The 26,873-nt window shown below is 33.3% G+C and overlaps 1 protein-coding gene across 1 annotated transcript in view; it reads right to left on the bottom strand.

The window, feature by feature from the left end:
• The window catches only part of LOC110520551 (beta-galactoside alpha-2,6-sialyltransferase 2), a 129,418-nt gene that overhangs the window by 13,199 nt on the left and 89,346 nt on the right, over positions 1–26,873 (bottom strand). Inside the window, exon 4 of the mRNA XM_036975116.2 lies at positions 10,358–10,459. Coding sequence (XP_036831011.1) covers positions 10,358–10,459 — 102 coding nt within the window. The remainder of the gene's footprint in view (positions 1–10,357; positions 10,460–26,873) is intronic.

Here is a 26,873-nt window from a genome sequence, read left to right on the forward strand (position 1 = left end):
AACTGTTTGTAGGGCGGCAGGGTAGCCTAGTGATTAGGGCGTTGGACTAGTGACCGGAAGGTTGCAAGTTCAAATCTCCAAGCTGACAAGGTACAAATCTGTTGTTCTACCCCTGAACAGGCTGTTAACCCACTGTTCCTAGGCCGTCATTGAAAATAAGAATTTGTTCTTAACTGACTTGCCTGGTTAAATAAAGGTAAAATTAATAAAAAGTAGTGCTTTCGCTGCCTATTTGAAATCGGACACTTTGGTGGGATTAACAACGAGAATAGCTTTAAAATGATTTAAGAATTGTAATTATGAGATTTATTTATGAGATTTCTGTGGTTTGAATTTGGCGCCCTCTATTTTCACTGGTAGTTGTCATATCGATCCCGATATCGGGATTGCAGCCATAACAGGTTAACTGCCTTGTTCAGGGGCAGAATGACAGATTTTCACCTTGTCAGCTCGGGGGCACCAATCTTGCAACCGTACAGTTAAATAGTCCAATGCTCTAACCACCTGCCTCTCATTGCACTCCACGAGGAGCCTGCCTGTTACGTGAATGCAGTAGAAGCCAAGGTAAGTTGCTAGCTAGCATTAAAGTTATATTATAAAAAACAATCAATCAATCATAATCACTAGTTGATGATATTACTAGTTTATCTAGCGTGTCCTGCGTTGCATATAATCGATGCAACGCTGGGGGATGATTTAACAAAAGCGCATTTGCGAAAAAAGCACAATCGTTGGACGACTGTACCTAACCATAAACACCAATGCCTTTCTTAAAATCAATACACAGAAGTATATATTTTTAAACCTGCATATTTAGCTAAAAGAAATCCAGGTTAGCAGGCAATATTAACCAGGTGAACTTGTGTCACTTCTCTTGCACGCAGAGTCAGGGTATATGCAACAGTTTGGGCAGCCTGGCTCGTTGCAAACTAATTTGCCAGAATTTTACATAATTATGACATAACATTGAAGGCTGTGCAATGTAACAAGAATATTTAGACTTAGCGATGTCACCCGTTAGATAAAATACCGAACTGGTCCTTATTTCACTGAAATAATAAACGTTTTGTTTTCGAAATTATAGTTTCCGGATTCGACCATATTAATGACCAAAGGCTCGTATTTATGTGTGTTATTATGTTATAATTAAGTCTATGATTTGATAGAGCAGTCTGACTGAGCGATGGTGGGCAGCAGCAGGCTCGTAAGCATTCATTCAAACAGCACTTTCGTGCGTTTTGCCAGCAGCTCTTCGCAAGCACATCGCTGTTTGGACTTCAAGCCTATCAGTCTAATGGCTGGTGTAACCGATGTGAAATGGCTAGCTAGTTAGCTGGGTGTGCGCTAATAGCGTTTCAAACGTCACTCGCTCTGAGACTTGGAGTAGTTATTCCCCTTGCTCTGCAAGGGCCGCGGCTTTTGTGGAGCGATGGGTAACGCTGCTTCGAGTGTGGCTGTTGTCGATGTGTTCCTGGTTCGAGCCCAGGTAGGGGCGAGGAAAGGGACGAAAGCTACACTGTTACACTGGCAATACTATAGTGCCAATAAGAACATCCAATAGTCAAAGTTATATGGAATACAAATGGTATAGAGAGAAATAGTCCTATACATACTATATTTAACTACAACCTAAAACCTCTTACCTTGGAATATTGAAGTCTCATGTTAAAAGGAACCACCAACTTTCATATGTTCTGAGCAAGAAACTCAAATGTTAGCTTTTTTTACATGGCACATATTGCACTTTTACTTCTCCAACACTTTGTTTTTGCAGTATTTAAACCAAATTGAACATGTTTCATTATTTATTTGAGGCTAAATTGATTTTAAATGATGTATTATATTAAGTTAATATAAGTGTTCATTCAGTATTGTTGTAATTGCCATTATTACAAGTACATTTTTAAAATTATTATTATTTTTTAAATCGGACGATTAATCGTTATCGGCTTTTTTGGTCCTCCAATAATCGGTATCGGACTTGAAAAATCACAATCGGTCGACCTCTACTTCTGATAGGCTAATTGACATAATTTGAGTCAATTGGAGGTGTACCTGTGGATGTATGTCAAGGCCTACCTCCAAACTCAGTGCCTCTTTGCTAGACATCATGGGAAAATCAAATGAAATCAGCCAAGACCTCAGAAAAAAATTGGAGACATCCACAAGTCTGGTTCATCCTTGGGAGCAGTTTCAAACTGCCTGAAGGTACTACGTTCATCTGTACAAACAATTGTATGCAAGTATAAACACCATGGGACCACGCAGCCGTCATACCGCTCAGGAAGGAGACGCGTTCTCTCTCCTAGAGAGAAAAAGTGCAAATCAATCCCAGAACAGCAGCAAATTACCTTGTGAAGATGCTGGAGGAAACAAGTACAAAAGTATCTATATCCACAGTAAAACGAGTCCTATATCGACATAACCTGAAAGGCCGCTCAGCAAGGAAGAAGCCACTGCTCCAAAACCGCCATATAAAAGCCAGACTACCGTTTGCAACTGCACATTGGGACAAAGATCTTACTTTTTGGAGAAATGTCCCCTGCTCTGATGTAACAAAAATAGAACTGTTTGGCCATAATGACCATCGTTATGTTTGGAGGAAAAAGGGGGAGGCTTGCAAGCCGAAGAACACCATCCCAACCTTGAAGCACGGGGGTGGCAGCATCATGTTGTGGGGATGCTTTGCTGCAGTAGGGACTGGTGCACTTCACAAAATAGAAGGCATCATGAGGCAGGAAAATATATATCAGTCAGAAAGTTAAAGCTTGGTCGCAAATGGGTCTTCCAAATGGACAATGACCGCAAGCATACTTCCAAAGTTGTGGCAAAATGGCTTATGGATAACAAAGTCAAGGTATTGGAGTGGCCATCATAAAGCCCTGACCTCAATTATATAGAAAATTTGTGGGCAGAACTGAAAAAGCCTGCAAGGAGGCCTACAATCCTGACTCAGTTACACCAGCTCTCAGGAGGAATGGGCCAAAAGTCACCCAACTTATTGTGGGAAGCTTGTGGAAGGCTACACGAAACATTTGACCCAAGTGAAACAATTTAAAGGCAATGCTATCAAATACTAATTGAGTGTATGTAAACCTCTGACCCACTGGGAATGTAATGAAAGAAATAAAAGCTGAAATAAATCATTCTCTCTACTATTATTCTGACATTTCACATTCTTAAAATAAAGTGGTGATCCTAACTGATCTAAGACAGGGCATTTTTACTCAGATTAAATGTCAGGAATTGTGACAACTGAGTTTAAATGTATTTGGCTAAGGTGTATGTACACTACCGACTTCAACACACACACACACACACACACACACACACACACACACACACACACGTATAGGACCAGTCAACAAGTTTGGACACACCTACTCATTTAAGGGGTATTCTTTATTTTTTGTATTTTCTACATTGTAGAATAATAGTGAAGACATCAAAACTATGAAATAACACATGGAATCATGTAGTAACCAAAAAAGTGTTAAACAAATCCAAATTTATTTGAGATTCTTCAAAGTAGCCACCTTTGCCTTGATGACAGCTTTGCACACTCTTGGCATTCTCTCAACCAGCTTCATGAGGTAGACACCTGGAATCCATTTAAATTATCAGGTGTGCCTTGTTAAAAGTTAATTTGTGGAATTTCTTTCATTCTTAATGCATTTTAGCCAATCAGTTGTGTTGTGACAAGGTAGGGGTGGTATACAGAAGACAGCCCTATTTGGTAAAATACCAAGTATTTTATGGCAAGAACAGCTAAAATAAGCAAAGAGAAACGACAGTCCATCATTACTTTAAGACATGAAGGTCAGTCAAACTGGAACTTTTCAAGAACTGTGAAAGTTTCTTCAAATGCAGTCACAAAACCATCAAGCGCTATGATGAAGCTGGCTCTCATGAGGACCAACACAGGAAAGGAAGACTCACAGTTACCTCTGCTGCAGAGGATACATTCATTAGAGTTACCAGCCTCAGAAATTGCAGCCCAAATAAATACTTCACAGAGTTCAAGTAACAGACACATCTCAACATCAACTGTTCATAGGACACTACGTGAATCAGGCCTTCATGGTCAAATTGCTGCAAAAAAAACTACTAAAGGACACCAATAAGAAGAAGAGATGTGCTTGGGGCAAGAAACACAAGCAATGGACATTAGTCCGCTGGAAATCTGTCCTTTGGTCTGATGAGTCTAAATTTGAGATGTTTGGTTCCAACCTCCGTGTCTTTGTGAGCCGCAGAGTAGGTGAACGGATGATCTCTGCATGTGTGGTTCCCACCGTGAAGCATGAAGGAGGAGGAGTTAAGGTTTGGGTGTGCTTTTTTAGGAACACTGTCAGTGACGTATTTTAGAATTCAAGGCACACTTAACCAGCATGGCTACCAAAGCATTCTGCAGCGATACGCCGTCCCTTTTGGTTTGTGCTTAGCGGGACTATTATTTGTTTTTCGACAGGACAATGACCCAAAACACACCTCCAGGCTGTGTAAGGGCTGACCAAGAAGGAGAGTGATGGAGTATTGGATATCAGAGCGACGTCAACTTACTAGCACTACGACCAGGAATACGACCTTCCCTAGGCAGATCCTTTGTTCAAACGATCCAAGGAATTTGAACTGATTTCAGGGTCTGACCCAAAACAACGTTGCCGCAGAAGAGGTAGACGGAGTGGCCTTCTGGTCTGACTTCGGAGGCGTGCACACCACCCACCGCTTCCGAGTATATTACTCGCTAACGTCCAGTCTCTTAATAACAAGGTAGATGAAATTAGAGCAAGGTTGCTTTCCAGAGAGACATCTGGGATTGGCACATCCAAATATGACAGTGTAGTTATTCCCTCCGCAAGGCAATCAAACAATCGAAATGTCAGCATAAGGACAAAGTGGAGTCGCAATTCAACGGCTCAGATACGAGACGTATGTGGCAGGGTCTACAGACAATCAGGGATTACAAAAAGAAAACCAGCCAAAAGAAAATTGCCCGCTTTGAGGATAGCACAGTGCCACCGACACGGCCTGCTAACAAGGACTACGTGAGTTAGACATGGCCGACGTGAGGAAAACATTTAAACGTGTCCTCAACGTCAACATTGAAGAGGTGACTCCGGGATGCTGGCCTTCTTGGCAGAGTTGCAAAGAAAAGCCATATCTCAGACTAGCCATTAAAAATTAAAGATTAAGATGGGCAAAATAACACAGACACTGGACAGAGGAACTCTGAGCATCCCGGAGTCGCCTCTTCACTGTTGAAGTTGAAACTGATGTTTTGCGGGTACTATTTAATGAAGCTGCCAGTTGAGGACTTGTGAGGCATCGGTTTCTCAAACTAGACAGTCTAATTGTACTTGTCCTCTTGCTCAGTTGTGCACCGGGGACTCCCACTCCTCTTTCTATTCTGATTAGAGCCAGTGAAGGGAGTAGTACACAGCGTTGTATGAGAGCTTCAGTTTCTTGGCAATTTCTCGCATGGAATAGCCTTCATTTCTCAGTACAATAATAGACTGACGAGTTTCAGAAGAAAGTTCTTTATTTCTGGCCATTTTGAGTACTGTAATCATACCCACAAATGCTGATGCTCCAGATACTCAACTAGTCTAAAGAAAGCCAGCTTTATTGCTTCTTTAATCAAAACAACAGTTTTCAGCTGTGCTAACATAATTGCAAAAGGGTTTTCTATTGGCTGATTTTTAATGGAATATCTACATAGGCGCACAGTTGCCAATTATCAGCAACCATCACTCCTGTGTTCAAATGGCACGTTGTGTTAGCCTTTAAAAATGATAAACTTGTATTAGCTATCAATTAGCCCAATTTGGAGCAGGGTGAAAAAACAGTTGTTACGAGGACTTTAGTGGTGTGAATAATGTTTAAACAAATTGTGGGCTGATAAGTGTTCATTAAATTAAGAAGGGCTGAGTGGTGAATGGCAGGCAGCTCTCATAGACAGAGAGAAGGAGAGAGACAGCACAGCGATGGAGAGAGACTGGGTCAGCAAGTTAACAGCTTGATGTCTGGGCTCTACTGAGGTAAAACTATTAAACACACACACTTCCTTGAAGGTAGTAGATCTGTGTGTTTGTTTTGCAACATTTCAGGCAACACCTGCTAACCGTCTCCACTTATGTTCTCACCTGTTTAATTAACAGCGTATTAGTCTAACAGCCATTGTAAAATATATGAGAGAGAGAAGAGAGAGAGAGAGAGAGAGAGAGAGAGAGAGAGAGAGAGAGAGAGAGAGAGAGAGAGAGAGAGAGAGAGAGAGAGAGAGAGAGAGAGAGAGAGAGAGAGAGAGAGAGAGAGAGAGAGAGAGAGAGAGAGAGAGAGAGAGAGAGAGAGAGAGAGAGAGAGAGAGAGAGAGAGAGAGAGAGAGAGAGAGAGAGAGAGAGAGAGAGAGAGAGAGAGAGAGAGAGAGAGAGAGAGAGAGAGAGAGAGAGAGAGAGAGAGAGAGAGAGAGAGAGAGAGAGAGAGAGAGAGAGAGAGAGAGAGAGAGAGAGAGAGAGAGAGAGAGAGAGAGAGAGAGAGAGAGAGAGAGAGAGAGAGAGAGAGAGAGAGAGAGAGAGAGAGAGAGAGAAGCATGTGATGTGAAGTGATGACATAACAAACAAGACCTAAGGACTAAATAATTCAAATCTATTAGAGGAGAGGGAGAAATAGGGGGGGGGGGGGGGGGGGTGATGATTAACCTGCTGGACCCAGGAGTCCTATGAAGTCTATTAATCAGTGATCACCTCAGCTCAGAGAGAGGTAGGGATAAAGTGAGGGGGGGTACATGAAGAAAGAGGAGGATCAGAGAGAGGGGCTGATTGGTCCTGCGGCATAATAATCATGGAATAAAGAGAGGAGGTGACAGGAGGAGGTGGAAATTAGGAAAGGGAGACAGAGAAGGAGGGGAGAGGGAAAGAGAAGGAGGGGAGAGGGAAAGAGAAGGAGGGGAGAGAGAAAGAAGGTAGAGAAAGGGAGGGGAGAGTGAAGGAGGGGAGAGAGAGAGAAGGGGGAAACCTAAAACTAGCAGCCTTATGACTGTCAACATACATGTAGGTGGCGATAAAGAAGAAACCGTAAAATATATAAAAGAGAGGAAGAAGAGGTGGCAGAGGAGGGAAATAGGGAAGCAATGTGTCAGGAAAAGAAGAACAGAAAAAGAGGAGAAGAAAGAGGGGAATGGAGAGAGGAGAAAGGAGGAGGAGTGCAGGTTATAGAAAGTTGACATGTAATAATTAGAGTGTGTGGGTATATGATGTAGCAGTCTGTCCCTTCAGGCCGTGGGTTAGAGAGACCAACGAGGCTAACCTGTCCACGTGTGGTCTTTCACAACTACAGGTCCTCATTAACATTACTATCCGGCGACGACAGAGATGGCCGCCTCGCTTCTCGTTCCTAGTTTTTTATGTGTTATTTCTTACATTGGTACCCCAGGTCATCTTAGGTTTCATTACATACAGTCGGGAGGAACTACTGGATATAAGAGCAACGTCAACTCACCATCAATAAGATCAGGAATACGCTGATCCTGTGTTTTGCCCACCCCCAGGACAATGGATCATATCCCAGCCGGGCGAACCAAAACAACGTCGCCGTAAAAGGGGCAGACGAAGCGGTCTTCTGGTCAGCAGACACATCGACGGCCCTGAACGAACTTCATTTGACTATGTAAACTGGAAACCACATATCCTGAGGCTGCATTCATTGTAGCTGGGGATTTTAACAAGGCTAATCTGAAAACAAGACTCCATAAATTCTATCAGCATATTGATTGTGCTACCAGGGCTGGTAAAACCCTGGATCATTGTTATTCTAACTTCTGTGATGCATATAAGGCCCACCCCAGCCCTCCTTTTGGAAAAGCTGACCACAACTCCATTTTGTTGCTCCCAGCCTACAGACAGAGACTAAAACAGGAAGCTCCCGCTCTCAGGTCTGTTCAACGCTGGTCCGAACAATCTGATTCCACACTTCAAGACGGCTTCGATCACGTGGATTGGGATATGTTCCACACTGCGTCAAACAACAACATTGACGAATAAGCTGATTCGGTGAGTTTATTAGCAAGTGCATCAGCGATGTCGTACCCACAGCAACTATTAAAACATTCCCAAACCAGAAACCGTGGATTGATGGCAGCATTCGCGCGAAACTGAAAGCGCGAACCACTGCTTTTAACCAGGGCAAGGTGACCGGAAACATAACCGAATACAAACAGTGTAACTATTCCCTCCGCAAGGCTATCAAACAAGCTAATTGTCAGTATAGAGACAAAGTAGAGTCGCAATTCAAAGGCTCAGACACAAGAGGTATGTGGCAGGGTCTACAGTCAAATATGGATTACAGAAAGAAAACCAGCCCAGTCGCAGACCAGGATGTCTTGCTCCCAGACAGACTAAACAACTTCTTTGCTCACTTTGAGGACAATACAGTGCCACTGACACGGCCCGCTACCAAAACCTGTGGACTCTCCTTCACTGCAGCCGACGTGAGTAAAACATTTAAACGTGTTAACCCTCGCAAGGCTGCAGGCCCCGACGGCATCCCCAGCCGCGTCCTCAGAGCTGGCTGGTGTGTCCTTATCCCAGTCTGCTGTTCCCACATGCTTCAAGAGGGCCACCATTGTTCCTGTTCCCAAGAAAGCTAAGGTAACTGAGCTAAACGACTATCGCCCCTAGCACTCACTTCCGTCATCATGAAGTGCTTTGAGAGACTAGTCAAGGACCATATCACCTCCACCCTCCCTGACACCCTAGACCCACTCCAATTTGCTTACCGCCCCAATAGGTCCACAGACGACGCAATCGCAACCACACTGCACTCTGCCCTAACCCATCTGGACAAGAGGAATACCTATGTAAGAATGCTGGTCATCGACTACAGCTCAGCATTTAACACCATAGTACCCTCCAAACTCATCATCAAGCTCGAGACCCTGGGTCTCGACCCCGCCCTGTGCAACTGGGTACTGGACTTCCTGACGGGCCGCCCCCAGGTGGTGAGGGTAGGTAACAACATCTCCACCCCGCTGATCCTCAACACTGGGGCCCCACAGGGGGCCCCACAGTGTACCCACAACTGCGTGGCCATGCACGCCTCTAACTCAATCATCAAGTTTGCAGACAACACTACAGTGGTAGGGTTGATTACCAACAACGACGAGACGGCCTACAGGGAGGAGGTGAGGGCCCTCAGAGCATGGTGTTAGGAAAATAACCTCACACTCAACTTCAACTAAAACAAAGGAGATGATTGTAAACTTTAGGAAACAGCAGAGAGAGCACCCCCCTATCCACATCAACGGGACAGTAGTGGAGAGGGTAGAAAGTTAAGTTCTTCGGCATACACATCACGGACAAACTGAATTGGTCCACCCACACAGACAGCGTGGTGAAGAAGGCGCAGCAGCGCCTCTTCAACCTCAGGAGGCTGGAGAAATTTGGTTTGTCACCAAAAGCACTCACAAACTTTTAGAGATGCACAATCGAGAGCATCCTGTCGGGCTGTATCACTGCCTTGTATGGCAACTGCTCCGCCCACAACTGTAAGGCTCTCCAGAGGGTAGTGAGGTCTGCACAACGAATCACTACCTGCCCTACACCACCCGATGTCACTGGAACGCCATAAAGATCATCAAGGACAACAACCACCCGAGCCACTGCCTGTTCACCCCGCTATCATCCAGAAGGCGAGGTCAGTACAGGTGCATCAAAGCAGGAACCGAGAGACTGAAAAACAGCTTCTATCTCAAGGCCATCAGACTGTTAAACAGCCACCACTAACATTGAGTGGCTGCTGCCAACATACTGTCTCAACTCCAGCCACTTTAATCCTGGAAAAATTGATGTAAAAATGTATCACTGGCCACTTTAAATAATGCCACTTTTATGTTTACATATATATACCCTACATTTACATACCCTACATTACTCATCTCATATGTATATATACTATACTCTATACCATCTACTGTATCTGCCTATGCCGTTCTGTACCATCACTCATTCATATATCTTTATGTACATATTCTTTATCCCTTTACACTTGTGTGTATAAGGTAGTTGTTGTGGAATTGTTAGGTTAGATGACTCGTTGGTTATTACTGCATAGTCGGAACTAGAAGCGCCAGCATTTCGCTACACTCACATTAACATCTGCTAACCATGTGTATGTGACAAATAACATTTGATTTGTTTGATCGTAACCTTGGCCCATCCTCCACCCATTCAACAGGACTTTGGGGCTCTGCTGGGTGACGTTCTTTACATATTGCCTGCTAGATGCTGTTACTGGGCTTCTCAGACAGAGTGGGCAAGGTAAGGAAAGAGAATAGTGTCTGCTTCAAACACACAAACACACACACCTTGTGCAGGTTGACAGCATACGGAGCAGGGTCCCAGGCCACCAGAGTCACGTTCTTATACAGGGAGCTGGTGTTGAAGCGGTGATCAGGATTGGCCAGGATCTGTTAAGGGGAGGGGTCAAAGTTGACACAGGAAATTAGATGCAGCATTGCAGTGCCCATACAAATGGAATAGAAACTGAAATCTGGAAATTGACAATAGGTCTATAACCTCTAACATATAGAGTAATATAATATTAACTGTAGGTCTATAACCTCTAACATATAGAGTTATATAATATTAACTGTAGGTCTATAACCTCTAACCTGTAGAGTAATATAATATTAACTGTAGGTCTATAACCTCTAACCTGTAGAGTAATATAATATTAACTGTAGGTCTATAACCTCTAACATATAGAGTTATATAATATTAACTGTAGGTCTATAACCTCTAACATATAATATAATATTAACTGTAGGTCTATAACCCCTAACATATAGAGTAATATAATATTAACTGTAGGTCTATAACCTCTAACCTGTAGAGTAATATAATATTAACTGTAGGTCTATAACCTCTAACATATAGAGTAATATAATATTAACTGTAGGTCTATAACCTCTAACATATAATATAATATTAACTGTAGGTCTATAACCTCTAACCTGTAGAGTAATATAATATTAACTGTAGGTCTATAACCTCTAACCTGTAGAGTAATATAATATTAACTGTAGGTCTATAACCCCTAACATATAGAGTAATATAATATTAACTGTAGGTCTATAACCTCTAACCTGTAGAGTAATATAATATTAACTGTAGGTCTATAACCTCTAACCTGTAGAGTAATATAATATTAACTGTAGGTCTATAACCTCTAACCTGTAGAGTAATATAATATTAACTGTAGGTCTATAACCTCTAACCTGTAGAGTAATATAATATTAACTGTAGGTCTATAACCTCTAACATATAGAGTAATATAACATTAACTGTAGGTCTATAACCTCTAACATATAGAGTAATATAATATTAACTGTAGGTCTATAACCTCTAACCTGTAGAGTAATATAATATTAACTGTAGGTCTATAACCTCTAACCTGTAGAGTAATATAATATTAACTGTAGGTCTATAACCTCTAACATATAGAGTAATATAATATTAACTGTAGGTCTATAACCTCTAACATATAGAGTAATATAATATTAACTATAGGTCTATAACCTCTAACATATAGAGTAATATAATATTAACTATAGGTCTATAACCTCTAACATATAGAGTAATATAATATTAACTATAGGTCTATAACCTCTAACATATAGAGTAATATAATATTAACTATAGGTCTATAACCTCTAACATATAGAGTAATATAATATTAACTGTAGGTCTATAACCTCTAACATATAATATAATATTAACTGTAGGTCTATAACCTCTAACATATAATATAACATTAACTGTAGGTCTATAACCTCTAACATATAGAGTAATATAACATTAACTGTAGGTCTATAACCTCTAACATATAATATAACATTAACTGTAGGTCTATAACCTCTAACATATAGAGTAATATAACATTAACTGTAGGTCTATAACCTCTAACATATAGAGTAATATAATATTAACTGTAGGTCTATAACCTCTAACCTGTAGAGTAATATAATATTAACTGTAGGTCTATAACCTCTAACCTGTAAAGTAATATAATATTAACTGTAGGTCTATAACCTCTAACCTGTAGAGTAATATAATATTAACTGTAGGTCTATAACCTCTAACATATAGAGTAATATAATATTAACTGTAGGTCTATAACCTCTAACATATAGAGTAATATAATATTAACTGTAGGTCTATAACCTCTAACATATAATATAATATTAACTGTAGGTCTATAACCTCTAACATATAATATAATATTAACTGTAGGTCTATAACCTCTAACATATAGAGTAATATAATATTAACTGTAGGTCTATAACCCCTAACATATAATATAATATTAACTGTAGGTCTATAACCTCTAACATATAGAGTAATATAATATTAACTGTAGGTCTATAACCTCTAACCTGTAGAGTTATATAATATTAACTGTAGGTCTATAACCTCTAACATATAATATAATATTAACTGTAGGTCTATAACCTCTAACCTGTAGAGTAATATAATATTAACTGTAGGTCTATAACCTCTAACCTGTAGAGTAATATAATATTAACTGTAGGTCTATAACCTCTAACATATAGAGTAATATAATATTAACTGTAGGTCTATAACCTCTAACATATAGAGTAATATAATATTAACTGTAGGTCTATAACCTCTAACATATAATATAATATTAACTGTAGGTCTATAACCTCTAACATATAATATAATATTAACTGTAGGTCTATAACCTCTAACATATAATATAATATTAACTGTAGGTCTATAACCTCTAACCTGTAGAGTAATATAATATTAACTGTAGGTCTATAACCTCTAACCTGTAGAGTAATATAATATTAACTGTAGGTCTATAACCTCTAACATATAATATAATATTAACTGTAGGTCTATAACCTCTAACCTGTAGAGTAATATAATATTAACTGTAGGTCTATAACCTCTAACATATAGAGTAATATAATATTAACTGTAGGTCTATAACCTCTAACCTGTAGAGTAATATAATATTAACTGTAGGTCTATAACCTCTAACATATAATATAATATTAACTGTAGGTCTATAACCTCTAACATATAGAGTAATATAATATTAACTGTAGGTCTATAACCTCTAACATATAGAGTAATATAATATTAACTGTAGGTCTATAACCTCTAACCTGTAGAGTAATATAATATTAACTGTAGGTCTATAACCTCTAACCTGTAGAGTAATATAATATTAACTGTAGGTCTATAACCCCTAACATATAATATAATATTAACAGTAGGTCTATAACCCCTAACCTGTAGAGTAATATAATATTAACTCTAGGTCTATAACCCCTAACATATAATATAATATTAACAGTAGGTCTATAACCCCTAACATATAGAGTAATATAATATTAACTGTAGGTCTATAACCTCTAACATATAGAGTAATATAATATTAACTGTAGGTCTATAACCCCTAACATATAATATAATATTAACTGTAGGTCTATAACCTCTAACATATAGAGTAATATAATATTAACTGTAGGTCTATAACCTCTAACATATAGAGTAATATAATATTAACTGTAGGTCTATAACCTCTAACCTGTAGAGTTATATAATATTAACTGTAGGTCTATAACCTCTAACATATAATATAATATTAACTGTAGGTCTATAACCTCTAACATATAGAGTAATATAATATTAACTGTAGGTCTATAACCTCTAACATATAGAGTAATATAATATTAACTGTAGGTCTATAACCCCTAACCTGTAGAGTAATATAATATTAACTGTAGGTCTATAACCCCTAACATATAATATAATATTAACTGTAGGTCTATAACCCCTAACATATAGAGTAATATAATATTAACTGTAGGTCTATAACCTCTAACATATAGAGTAATATAATATTAACTGTAGGTCTATAACCCCTAACATATAATATAATATTAACTGTAGGTCTATAACCTCTAACATATAGAGTAATATAATATTAACTGTAGGTCTATAACCCCTAACCTGTAGAGTAATATAATATTAACTGTAGGTCTATAACCTCTAACATATAGAGTAATATAATATTAACTGTAGGTCTATAACCTCTAACATATAGAGTAATATAATATTAACTGTAGGTCTATAACCTCTAACATATAGAGTAATATAATATTAACTGTAGGTCTATAACCTCTAACATATAATATAATATTAACTGTAGGTCTATAACCTCTAACCTGTAGAGTAATATAATATTAACTGTAGGTCTATAACCTCTAACCTGTAGAGTAATATAATATTAACTGTAGGTCTATAACCTCTAACATATAATATAATATTAACTGTAGGTCTATAACCTCTAACATATAGAGTAATATAATATTAACTGTAGGTCTATAACCTCTAACATATAATATAATATTAACTCTAGGTCTATAACCCCTAACATATAATATAATATTAACAGTAGGTCTATAACCCCTAACCTGTAGAGTAATATAATATTAACTCTAGGTCTATAACCCCTAACATATAATATAATATTAACAGTAGGTCTATAACCCCTAACATATAGAGTAATATAATATTAACTGTAGGTCTATAACCTCTAACATATAGAGTAATATAATATTAACTGTAGGTCTATAACCCCTAACATATAGAGTAATATAATATTAACTGTAGGTCTATAACCTCTAACCTGTAGAGTAATATAATATTAACTGTAGGTCTATAACCTCTAACATATAATATAATATTAACTGTAGGTCTATAACCTCTAACATATAGAGTAATATAATATTAACTGTAGGTCTATAACCTCTAACCTGTAGAGTTATATAATATTAACTGTAGGTCTATAACCTCTAACATATAATATAATATTAACTGTAGGTCTATAACCTCTAACCTGTAGAGTAATATAATATTAACTGTAGGTCTATAACCTCTAACCTGTAGAGTAATATAATATTAACTGTAGGTCTATAACCTCTAACCTGTAGAGTAATATAATATTAACTGTAGGTCTATAACCTCTAACATATAGAGTAATATAATATTAACTGTAGGTCTATAACCTCTAACATATAATATAATATTAACTGTAGGTCTATAACCCCTAACATATAATATAATATTAACAGTAGGTCTATAACCCCTAACATATAGAGTAATATAATATTAACTGTAGGTCTATAACCTCTAACATATAGAGTAATATAATATTAACTGTAGGTCTATAACCTCTAACATATAGAGTAATATAATATTAACTGTAGGTCTATAACCTCTAACATATAATATAATATTAACTGTAGGTCTATAACCTCTAACCTGTAGAGTAATATAATATTAACTGTAGGTCTATAACCTCTAACCTGTAGAGTAATATAATATTAACTGTAGGTCTATAACCCCTAACATATAATATAATATTAACTGTAGGTCTATAACCTCTAACCTGTAGAGTAATATAATATTAACTGTAGATCTATAACCTCTAACATATAGAGTAATATAATATTAACTGTAGGTCTATAACCTCTAACATATAATATAATATTAACTGTAGGTCTATAACCTCTAACATATAGAGTAATATAATATTAACTGTAGGTCTATAACCTCTAACATATAATATAATATTAACTGTAGGTCTATAACCTCTAACATATAGAGTAATATAATATTAACTGTAGGTCTATAACCTCTAACATATAGAGTAATATAATATTAACTGTAGGTCTATAACCTCTAACCTGTAGAGTAATATAATATTAACTGTAGGTCTATAACCTCTAACATATAGAGTAATATAATATTAACTGTAGGTCTATAACCTCTAACCTGTAGAGTAATATAATATTAACTATAGGTCTATAACCTCTAACCTGTAGAGTAATATAATATTAACTGTAGGTCTATAACCTCTAACATGTAGAGTAATATAATATTAACTGTAGGTCTATAACCTCTAACCTGTAGAGTAATATAATATTAACTGTAGGTCTATAACCTCTAACCTGTAGAGTAATATAATATTAACTGTAGGTCTATAACCTCTAACCTGTAGAGTAATATAATATTAACTGTAGGTCTATAACCTCTAACCTGTAGAGTAATATAACATTAACTGTAGGTCTATAACCTCTAACATATAATATAATATTAACTGTAGGTCTATAACCTCTAACATATAATATAATATTAACTGTAGGTCTATAACCTCTAACCTGTAGAGTAATATAATATTAACTGTAGGTCTATAACCTCTAACCTGTAGAGTAATATAATATTAACTGTAGGTCTATAACCTCTAACCTGTAGAGTAATATAATATTAACTGTAGGTCTATAACCTCTAACCTGTAGAGTAATATAATATTAACTGTAGGTCTATAACCTCTAACCTGTAGAGTAATATAATATTAACTGTAGGTCTATAACCTCTAACATATAGAGTAATATAATATTAACTGTAGGTCTATAACCTCTAACATATAGAGTAATATAATATTAACTGTAGGTCTATAACCTCTAACATATAATATAATATTAACTGTAGGTCTATAACCTCTAACCTGTAGAGTAATATAATATTAACTGTAGGTCTATAACCTCTAACATATAGAGTAATATAATATTAACTGTAGGTCTATAACCTCTAACATATAGAGTAATATAATATTAACTGTAGGTCTATAACCTCTAACATATAGAGTAATATAATATTAACTGTAGGTCTATAACCTCTAACATATAGAGTAATATAATATTAACTGTAGGTCTATAACCTCTAACATATAGAGTAATATAATATTAACTGTAGGTCTATAACCTCTAACATATAATATAATATTAACTGTAGGTCTATAACCTCTAACCTGTAGAGTTATATAATATTAACTGTAGGTCTATAACCTCTAACATATAATATAATATTAACTGTAGGTCTATAACCTCTAACCTGTAGAGTTATATAATATTAACTCTAGGTCTATAACCCCTAACATATAATATAATATTAACTGTAGGTCTATAACCTCTAACCTGTAGAGTAATATAATATTAACTGTAGGTCTATAACCTCTAACCTGTAGAGTAATATAATATTAACAGTAGGTCTATAACCTCTAACATATAATATAATATTAACTGTAGGTCTATAACCTCTAACCTGTAGAGTAATATAATATTAACTGTAGGTCTATAACCTCTAACATATAATATAATATTAACTGTAGGTCTATAACCTCTAACATATAGAGTAATATAATATTAACTGTAGGTCTATAACCTCTAACATATAGAGTAATATAATATTAACTATAGGTCTATAACCTCTAACATATAGAGTAATATAATATTAACTGTAGGTCTATAACCTCTAACATATAGAGTAATATAATATTAACTGTAGGTCTATAACCCCTAACCTGTAGAGTAATATAATATTAACTGTAGGTCTATAACCTCTAACATATAGAGTAATATAATATTAACTGTAGGTCTATAACCTCTAACCTGTAGAGTAATATAATATTAACTGTAGGTCTATAACCCCTAACATATAATATAATATTAACTGTAGGTCTATAACCTCTAACCTGTAGAGTTATATAATATTAACTGTAGGTCTATAACCTCTAACATATAATATAATATTAACTGTAGGTCTATAACCTCTAACATATAGAGTTATATAATATTAACTGTAGGTCTATAACCTCTAACATATAGAGTAATATAATATTAACTATAGGTCTATAACCTCTAACCTGTAGAGTAATATAATATTAACTGTAGGTCTATAACCTCTAACATATAGAGTAATATAATATTAACTGTAGGTCTATAACCTCTAACATATAGAGTAATATAATATTAACTATAGGTCTATAACCTCTAACCTGTAGAGTAATATAATATTAACTGTAGGTCTATAACCTCTAACCTGTAGAGTTATATAATATTAACTGTAGGTCTATAACCCCTAACATATAATATAATATTAACTGTAGGTCTATAACCTCTAACCTGTAGAGTTATATAATATTAACTGTAGGTCTATAACCCCTAACATATAATATAATATTAACTGTAGGTCTATAACCTCTAACCTGTAGAGTAATATAATATTAACTGTAGGTCTATAACCTCTAACCTGTAGAGTAATATAATATTAACTGTAGGTCTATAACCTCTAACATATAGAGTAATATAATATTAACTGTAGGTCTATAACCTCTAACATATAATATAATATTAACTGTAGGTCTATAACCTCTAACATATAGAGTAATATAATATTAACTGTAGGTCTATAACCTCTAACATATAGAGTAATATAATATTAACTGTAGGTCTATAACCCCTAACCTGTAGAGTAATATAATATTAACTGTAGGTCTATAACCTCTAACATATAGAGTAATATAATATTAACTGTAGGTCTATAACCTCTAACCTGTAGAGTAATATAATATTAACTGTAGGTCTATAACCTCTAACATATAATATAATATTAACTGTAGGTCTATAACCTCTAACATATAATATAATATTAACTGTAGGTCTATAACCTCTAACCTGTAGAGTTATATAATATTAACTGTAGGTCTATAACCTCTAACCTGTAGAGTAATATAATATTAACTCTAGGTCTATAACCCCTAACCTGTAGAGTTATATAATATTAACTGTAGGTCTATAACCTCGAACCTGTAGAGTTATATAATATTAACTGTAGGTCTATAACCTCTAACCTGTAGAGTTATATAATATTAACTGTAGGTCTATAACCTCTAACATATAGAGTAATATAATATTAACTGTAGGTCTATAACCTCTAACATATAATATAATATTAACTGTAGGTCTATAACCTCTAACATATAGAGTAATATAATATTAACTGTAGGTCTATAACCTCTAACATATAGAGTAATATAACATTAACTGTAGGTCTATAACCTCTAACATATAATATAATATTAACTGTAGGTCTATAACCTCTAACCTGTAGAGTAATATAATATTAACTGTAGGTCTATAACCTCTAACATATAATATAATATTAACTGTAGGTCTATAACCTCTAACATATAGAGTAATATAATATTAACTGTAGGTCTATAACCTCTAACATATAATATAATATTAACTGTAGGTCTATAACCTCTAACCTGTAGAGTAATATAATATTAACTGTAGGTCTATAACCTCTAACATATAGAGTAATATAATATTAACTGTAGGTCTATAACCTCTAACCTGTAGAGTAATATAATATTAACTGTAGGTCTATAACCTCTAACCTGTAGAGTTATATAATATTAACTGTAGGTCTATAACCTCTAACATATAGAGTAATATAACATTAACTGTAGGTCTATAACCTCTAACATATAATATAATATTAACTGTAGGTCTATAACCTCTAACATATAATATAATATTAACTGTAGGTCTATAACCCCTAACATATAATATAATATTAACTGTAGGTCTATAACCTCTAACATATAATATAATATTAACTGTAGGTCTATAACCTCTAACATATAATATAATATTAACTGTAGGTCTATAACCTCTAACCTGTAGAGTAATATAATATTAACTGTAGGTCTATAACCTCTAACATATAGAGTAATATAATATTAACTGTAGGTCTATAACCTCTAACCTGTAGAGTAATATAATATTAACTGTAGGTCTATAACCTCTAACATATAGAGTAATATAATATTAACTGTAGGTCTATAACCTCTAACATATAGAGTAATATAATATTAACTGTAGGTCTATAACCTCTAACATATAGAGTAATATAATATTAACTGTAGGTCTATAACCTCTAACATATAGAGTAATATAATATTAACTGTAGGTCTATAACCTCTAACCTGTAGAGTAATATAATATTAACTGTAGGTCTATAACCCCTAACATATAGAGTAATATAATATTAACTGTAGGTCTATAACCTCTAACATATAATATAATATTAACTGTAGGTCTATAACCTCTAACATATAGAGTAATATAATATTAACTGTAGGTCTATAACCTCTAACATATAGAGTTATATAATATTAACTGTAGGTCTATAACCTCTAACATATAATATAATATTAACTGTAGGTCTATAACCTCTAACATATAGAGTAATATAATATTAACTGTAGGTCTATAACCCCTAACATATAGAGTAATATAATATTAACTGTAGGTCTATAACCTCTAACATATAATATAATATTAACTGTAGGTCTATAACCTCTAACATATAGAGTAATATAATATTAACTGTAGGTCTATAACCTCTAACCTGTAGAGTAATATAATATTAACTGTAGGTCTATAACCCCTAACATATAGAGTAATATAATATTAACTGTAGGTCTATAACCTCTAACCTGTAGAGTAATATAATATTAACTGTAGGTCTATAACCTCTAACATATAGAGTAATATAATATTAACTGTAGGTCTATAACCTCTAACCTGTAGAGTAATATAATATTAACTGTAGGTCTATAACCTCTAACCTGTAGAGTAATATAATATTAACTGTAGGTCTATAACCTCTAACCTGTAGAGTAATATAATATTAACTGTAGGTCTATAACCTCTAACATATAATATAATATTAACTGTAGGTCTATAACCTCTAACATATAGAGTAATATAATATTAACTGTAGGTCTATAACCTCTAACCTGTAGAGTAATATAATATTAACTGTAGGTCTATAACCTCTAACATATAGAGTAATATAATATTAACTGTAGGTCTATAACCTCTAACATATAATATAATATTAACTGTAGGTCTATAACCTCTAACATATAGAGTTATATAATATTAACTGTAGGTCTATAACCTCTAACCTGTAGAGTAATATAATATTAACTGTAGGTCTATAACCTCTAACCTGTAGAGTTATATAATATTAACTGTAGGTCTATAACCTCTAACCTGTAGAGTAATATAATATTAACTGTAGGTCTATAACCTCTAACATATAGAGTAATATAATATTAACTGTAGGTCTATAACCTCTAACCTGTAGAGTAATATAATATTAACTGTAGGTCTATAACCTCTAACATATAATATAATATTAACTGTAGGTCTATAACCTCTAACATATAATATAATATTAACTGTAGGTCTATAACCCCTAACATATAGAGTAATATAATATTAACTGTAGGTCTATAACCCCTAACATATAGAGTAATATAATATTAACTGTAGGTCTATAACCCCTAACATATAGAGTAATATAATATTAACTGTAGGTCTATAACCTCTAACATATAATATAATATTAACTGTAGGTCTATAACCTCTAACCTGTAGAGTAATATAATATTAACTGTAGGTCTATAACCTCTAACATATAGAGTAATATAATATTAACTGTAGGTCTATAACCTCTAACCTGTAGAGTAATATAATATTAACTGTAGGTCTATAACCTCTAACCTGTAGAGTTATATAATATTAACTGTAGGTCTATAACCTCTAACATATAATATAATATTAACTGTAGGTCTATAACCTCTAACCTGTAGAGTTATATAATATTAACTGTAGGTCTATAACCTCTAACATATAGAGTAATATAATATTAACTGTAGGTCTATAACCTCTAACATATAATATAATATTAACTGTAGGTCTATAACCTCTAACATATAGAGTAATATAATATTAACTGTAGGTCTATAACCTCTAACATATAGAGTAATATAATATTAACTGTAGGTCTATAACCTCTAACATATAATATAATATTAACTGTAGGTCTATAACCTCTAACCTGTAGAGTAATATAATATTAACTGTAGGTCTATAACCTCTAACATATAATATAATATTAACTGTAGGTCTATAACCTCTAACATATAGAGTAATATAATATTAACTGTAGGTCTATAACCCCTAACATATAGAGTAATATAATATTAACTGTAGGTCTATAACCTCTAACATATAGAGTAATATAATATTAACTGTAGGTCTATAACCCCTAACATATAATATAATATTAACTGTAGGTCTATAACCTCTAACATATAATATAATATTAACTGTAGGTCTATAACCTCTAACATATAGAGTAATATAATATTAACTGTAGGTCTATAACCCCTAACATATAGAGTAATATAATATTAACTGTAGGTCTATAACCTCTAACCTGTAGAGTAATATAATATTAACTGTAGGTCTATAACCTCTAACCTGTAGAGTAATATAATATTAACTGTAGGTCTATAACCCCTAACATATAATATAATATTAACTGTAGGTCTATAACCTCTAACCTGTAGAGTAATATAATATTAACTGTAGGTCTATAACCTCTAACCTGTAGAGTAATATAATATTAACTGTAGGTCTATAACCTCTAACATATAATATAATATTAACTGTAGGTCTATAACCTCTAACCTGTAGAGTAATATAATATTAACTGTATGTCTATAACCTCTAACATGTAGAGTAATATAATATTAACTGTAGGTCTATAACCTCTAACATATAGAGTAATATAATATTAACTGTAGGTCTATAACCTCTAACATATAGAGTAATATAATATTAACTGTAGGTCTATAACCTCTAACATATAGAGTAATATAATATTAACTATAGGTCTATAACCCCTAACATATAATATAATATTAACTGTAGGTCTATAACCTCTAACATATAGAGTAATATAATATTAACTGTAGGTCTATAACCTCTAACCTGTAGAGTAATATAATATTAACTGTAGGTCTATAACCTCTAACATATAGAGTAATATAATATTAACTGTAGGTCTATAACCTCTAACATATAGAGTAATATAATATTAACTGTAGGTCTATAACCTCTAACATATAGAGTAATATAATATTAACTGTAGGTCTATAACCTCTAACATATAGAGTAATATAATATTAACTCTAGGTCTATAACCCCTAACATATAATATAATATTAACTATAGGTCTATAACCCCTAACATATAATATAATATTAACTGTAGGTCTATAACCTCTAACATATAGAGTAATATAATATTAACTGTAGGTCTATAACCTCTAACCTGTAGAGTAATATAATATTAACTGTAGGTCTATAACCTCTAACCTGTAGAGTAATATAATATTAACTGTAGGTCTATAACCTCTAACCTGTAGAGTAATATAATATTAACTGTAGGTCTATAACCTCTAACATGTAGAGTAATATAATATTAACTGTAGGTCTATAACCTCTAACCTGTAGAGTAATATAATATTAACTGTAGGTCTATAACCTCTAACATATAGAGTAATATAATATTAACTGTAGGTCTATAACCTCTAACATATAGAGTAATATAATATTAACTGTAGGTCTATAACCTCTAACCTGTAGAGTAATATAATATTAACTGTAGGTCTATAACCTCTAACATATAGAGTAATATAATATTAACTGTAGGTCTATAACCTCTAACCTGTAGAGTTATATAATATTAACTGTAGGTCTATAACCTCTAACCTGTAGAGTAATATAATATTAACTGTAGGTCTATAACCTCTAACCTGTAGAGTAATATAATATTAACTGTAGGTCTATAACCTCTAACCTGTAGAGTAATATAATATTAACTGTAGGTCTATAACCTCTAACATATAGAGTAATATAATATTAACTGTAGGTCTATAACCCCTAACATATAATATAATATTAACTGTAGGTCTATAACCCCTAACATATAGAGTAATATAATATTAACTGTAGGTCTATAACCCCTAACATATAGAGTAATATAATATTAACTGTAGGTCTATAACCTCTAACCTGTAGAGTAATATAATATTAACTGTAGGTCTATAACCTCTAACATATAATATAATATTAACTGTAGGTCTATAACCTCTAACATATAATATAATATTAACTGTAGGTCTATAACCCCTAACATATAATATAATATTAACTGTAGGTCTATAACCCCTAACATATAGAGTAATATAATATTAACTGTAGGTCTATAACCTCTAACATATAATATAATATTAACTGTAGGTCTATAACCTCTAACATATAATATAATATTAACTGTAGGTCTATAACCCCTAACATATAGAGTAATATAATATTAACTGTAGGTCTATAACCCCTAACATATAGAGTAATATAATATTAACTGTAGGTCTATAACCTCTAACATATAGAGTAATATAATATTAACTGTAGGTCTATAACCTCTAACATATAGAGTAATATAATATTAACTGTAGGTCTATAACCTCTAACATATAGAGTAATATAATATTAACTGTAGGTCTATAACCTCTAACATATAATATAATATTAACTGTAGGTCTATAACCTCTAACATATAATATAATATTAACTGTAGGTCTATAACCTCTAACATATAATATAATATTAACTGTAGGTCTATAACCCCTAACATATAATATAATATTAACTGTAGGTCTATAACCTCTAACATATAATATAATATTAACTGTAGGTCTATAACCTCTAACATATAATATAATATTAACTGTAGGTCTATAACCCCTAACATATAGAGTAATATAATATTAACTGTAGGTCTATAACCTCTAACATATAGAGTAATATAATATTAACTGTAGGTCTATAACCTCTAACCTGTAGAGTTATATAATATTAACTGTAGGTCTATAACCTCTAACATATAATATAATATTAACTGTAGGTCTATAACCTCTAACCTGTAGAGTTATATAATATTAACTGTAGGTCTATAACCTCTAACATATAATATAATATTAACTGTAGGTCTATAACCTCTAACCTGTAGAGTTATATAATATTAACTGTAGGTCTATAACCTCTAACATATAATATAATATTAACTGTAGGTCTATAACCTCTAACATATAATATAATATTAACTGTAGGTCTATAACCTCTAACCTGTAGAGTAATATAATATTAACTGTAGGTCTATAACCTCTAACCTGTAGAGTAATATAATATTAACTATAGGTCTATAACCTCTAACATATAGAGTAATATAATATTAACTGTAGGTCTATAACCTCTAACATATAGAGTAATATAATATTAACTGTAGGTCTATAACCTCTAACCTGTAGAGTAATATAATATTAACTGTAGGTCTATAACCTCTAACATATAATATAATATTAACTGTAGGTCTATAACCTCTAACATATAGAGTAATATAATATTAACTGTAGGTCTATAACCTCTAACATATAATATAATATTAACTGTAGGTCTATAACCTCTAACATATAATATAATATTAACTGTAGGTCTATAACCCCTAACATATAGAGTAATATAATATTAACTGTAGGTCTATAACCTCTAACCTGTAGAGTAATATAATATTAACTGTAGGTCTATAACCTCTAACATATAATATAATATTAACTGTAGGTCTATAACCTCTAACATATAATATAATATTAACTGTAGGTCTATAACCTCTAACATATAGAGTAATATAATATTAACTGTAGGTCTATAACCTCTAACCTGTAGAGTAATATAATATTAACTGTAGGTCTATAACCCCTAACATATAATATAATATTAACTGTAGGTCTATAACCTCTAACATATAATATAATATTAACTGTAGGTCTATAACCCCTAACATATAGAGTAATATAATATTAACTGTAGGTCTATAACCTCTAACATATAGAGTAATATAATATTAACTGTAGGTCTATAACCTCTAACATATAGAGTAATATAATATTAACTGTAGGTCTATAACCTCTAACCTGTAGAGTTATATAATATTAACTGTAGGTCTATAACCTCTAACATATAGAGTAATATAATATTAACTGTAGGTCTATAACCTCTAACATATAATATAATATTAACTGTAGGTCTATAACCCCTAACATATAGAGTAATATAATATTAACTGTAGGTCTATAACCTCTAACCTGTAGAGTTATATAATATTAACTGTAGGTCTATAACCTCTAACATATAATATAATATTAACTGTAGGTCTATAACCTCTAACATATAGAGTAATATAATATTAACTGTAGGTCTATAACCTCTAACCTGTAGAGTAATATAATATTAACTGTAGGTCTATAACCTCTAACCTGTAGAGTAATATAATATTAACTGTAGGTCTATAACCTCTAACCTGTAGAGTAATATAATATTAACTGTAGGTCTATAACCTCTAACCTGTAGAGTAATATAATATTAACTGTAGGTCTATAACCTCTAACATATAATATAATATTAACTGTAGGTCTATAACCTCTAACATATAGAGTAATATAATATTAACTGTAGGTCTATAACCCCTAACATATAATATAATATTAACTGTAGGTCTATAACCTCTAACATATAGAGTAATATAATATTAACTGTAGGTCTATAACCTCTAACATATAGAGTAATATAATATTAACTGTAGGTCTATAACCTCTAACATATAGAGTAATATAATATTAACTGTAGGTCTATAACCCCTAACATATAATATAATATTAACTGTAGGTCTATAACCTCTAACATATAATATAATATTAACTGTAGGTCTATAACCTCTAACATATAGAGTAATATAATATTAACTGTAGGTCTATAACCTCTAACATATAGAGTAATATAATATTAACTGTAGGTCTATAACCTCTAACATATAGAGTAATATAATATTAACTGTAGGTCTATAACCTCTAACATATAGAGTAATATAATATTAACTGTAGGTCTATAACCTCTAACATATAATATAATATTAACTGTAGGTCTATAACCTCTAACATATAGAGTAATATAACATT

Source organism: Oncorhynchus mykiss, chromosome 3 (genome assembly GCF_057628025.1).
Source record: "Oncorhynchus mykiss isolate SJ-2025 chromosome 3, ASM5762802v1, whole genome shotgun sequence".
Classification (NCBI taxonomy): Eukaryota; Metazoa; Chordata; class Actinopteri; order Salmoniformes; family Salmonidae; genus Oncorhynchus; species Oncorhynchus mykiss.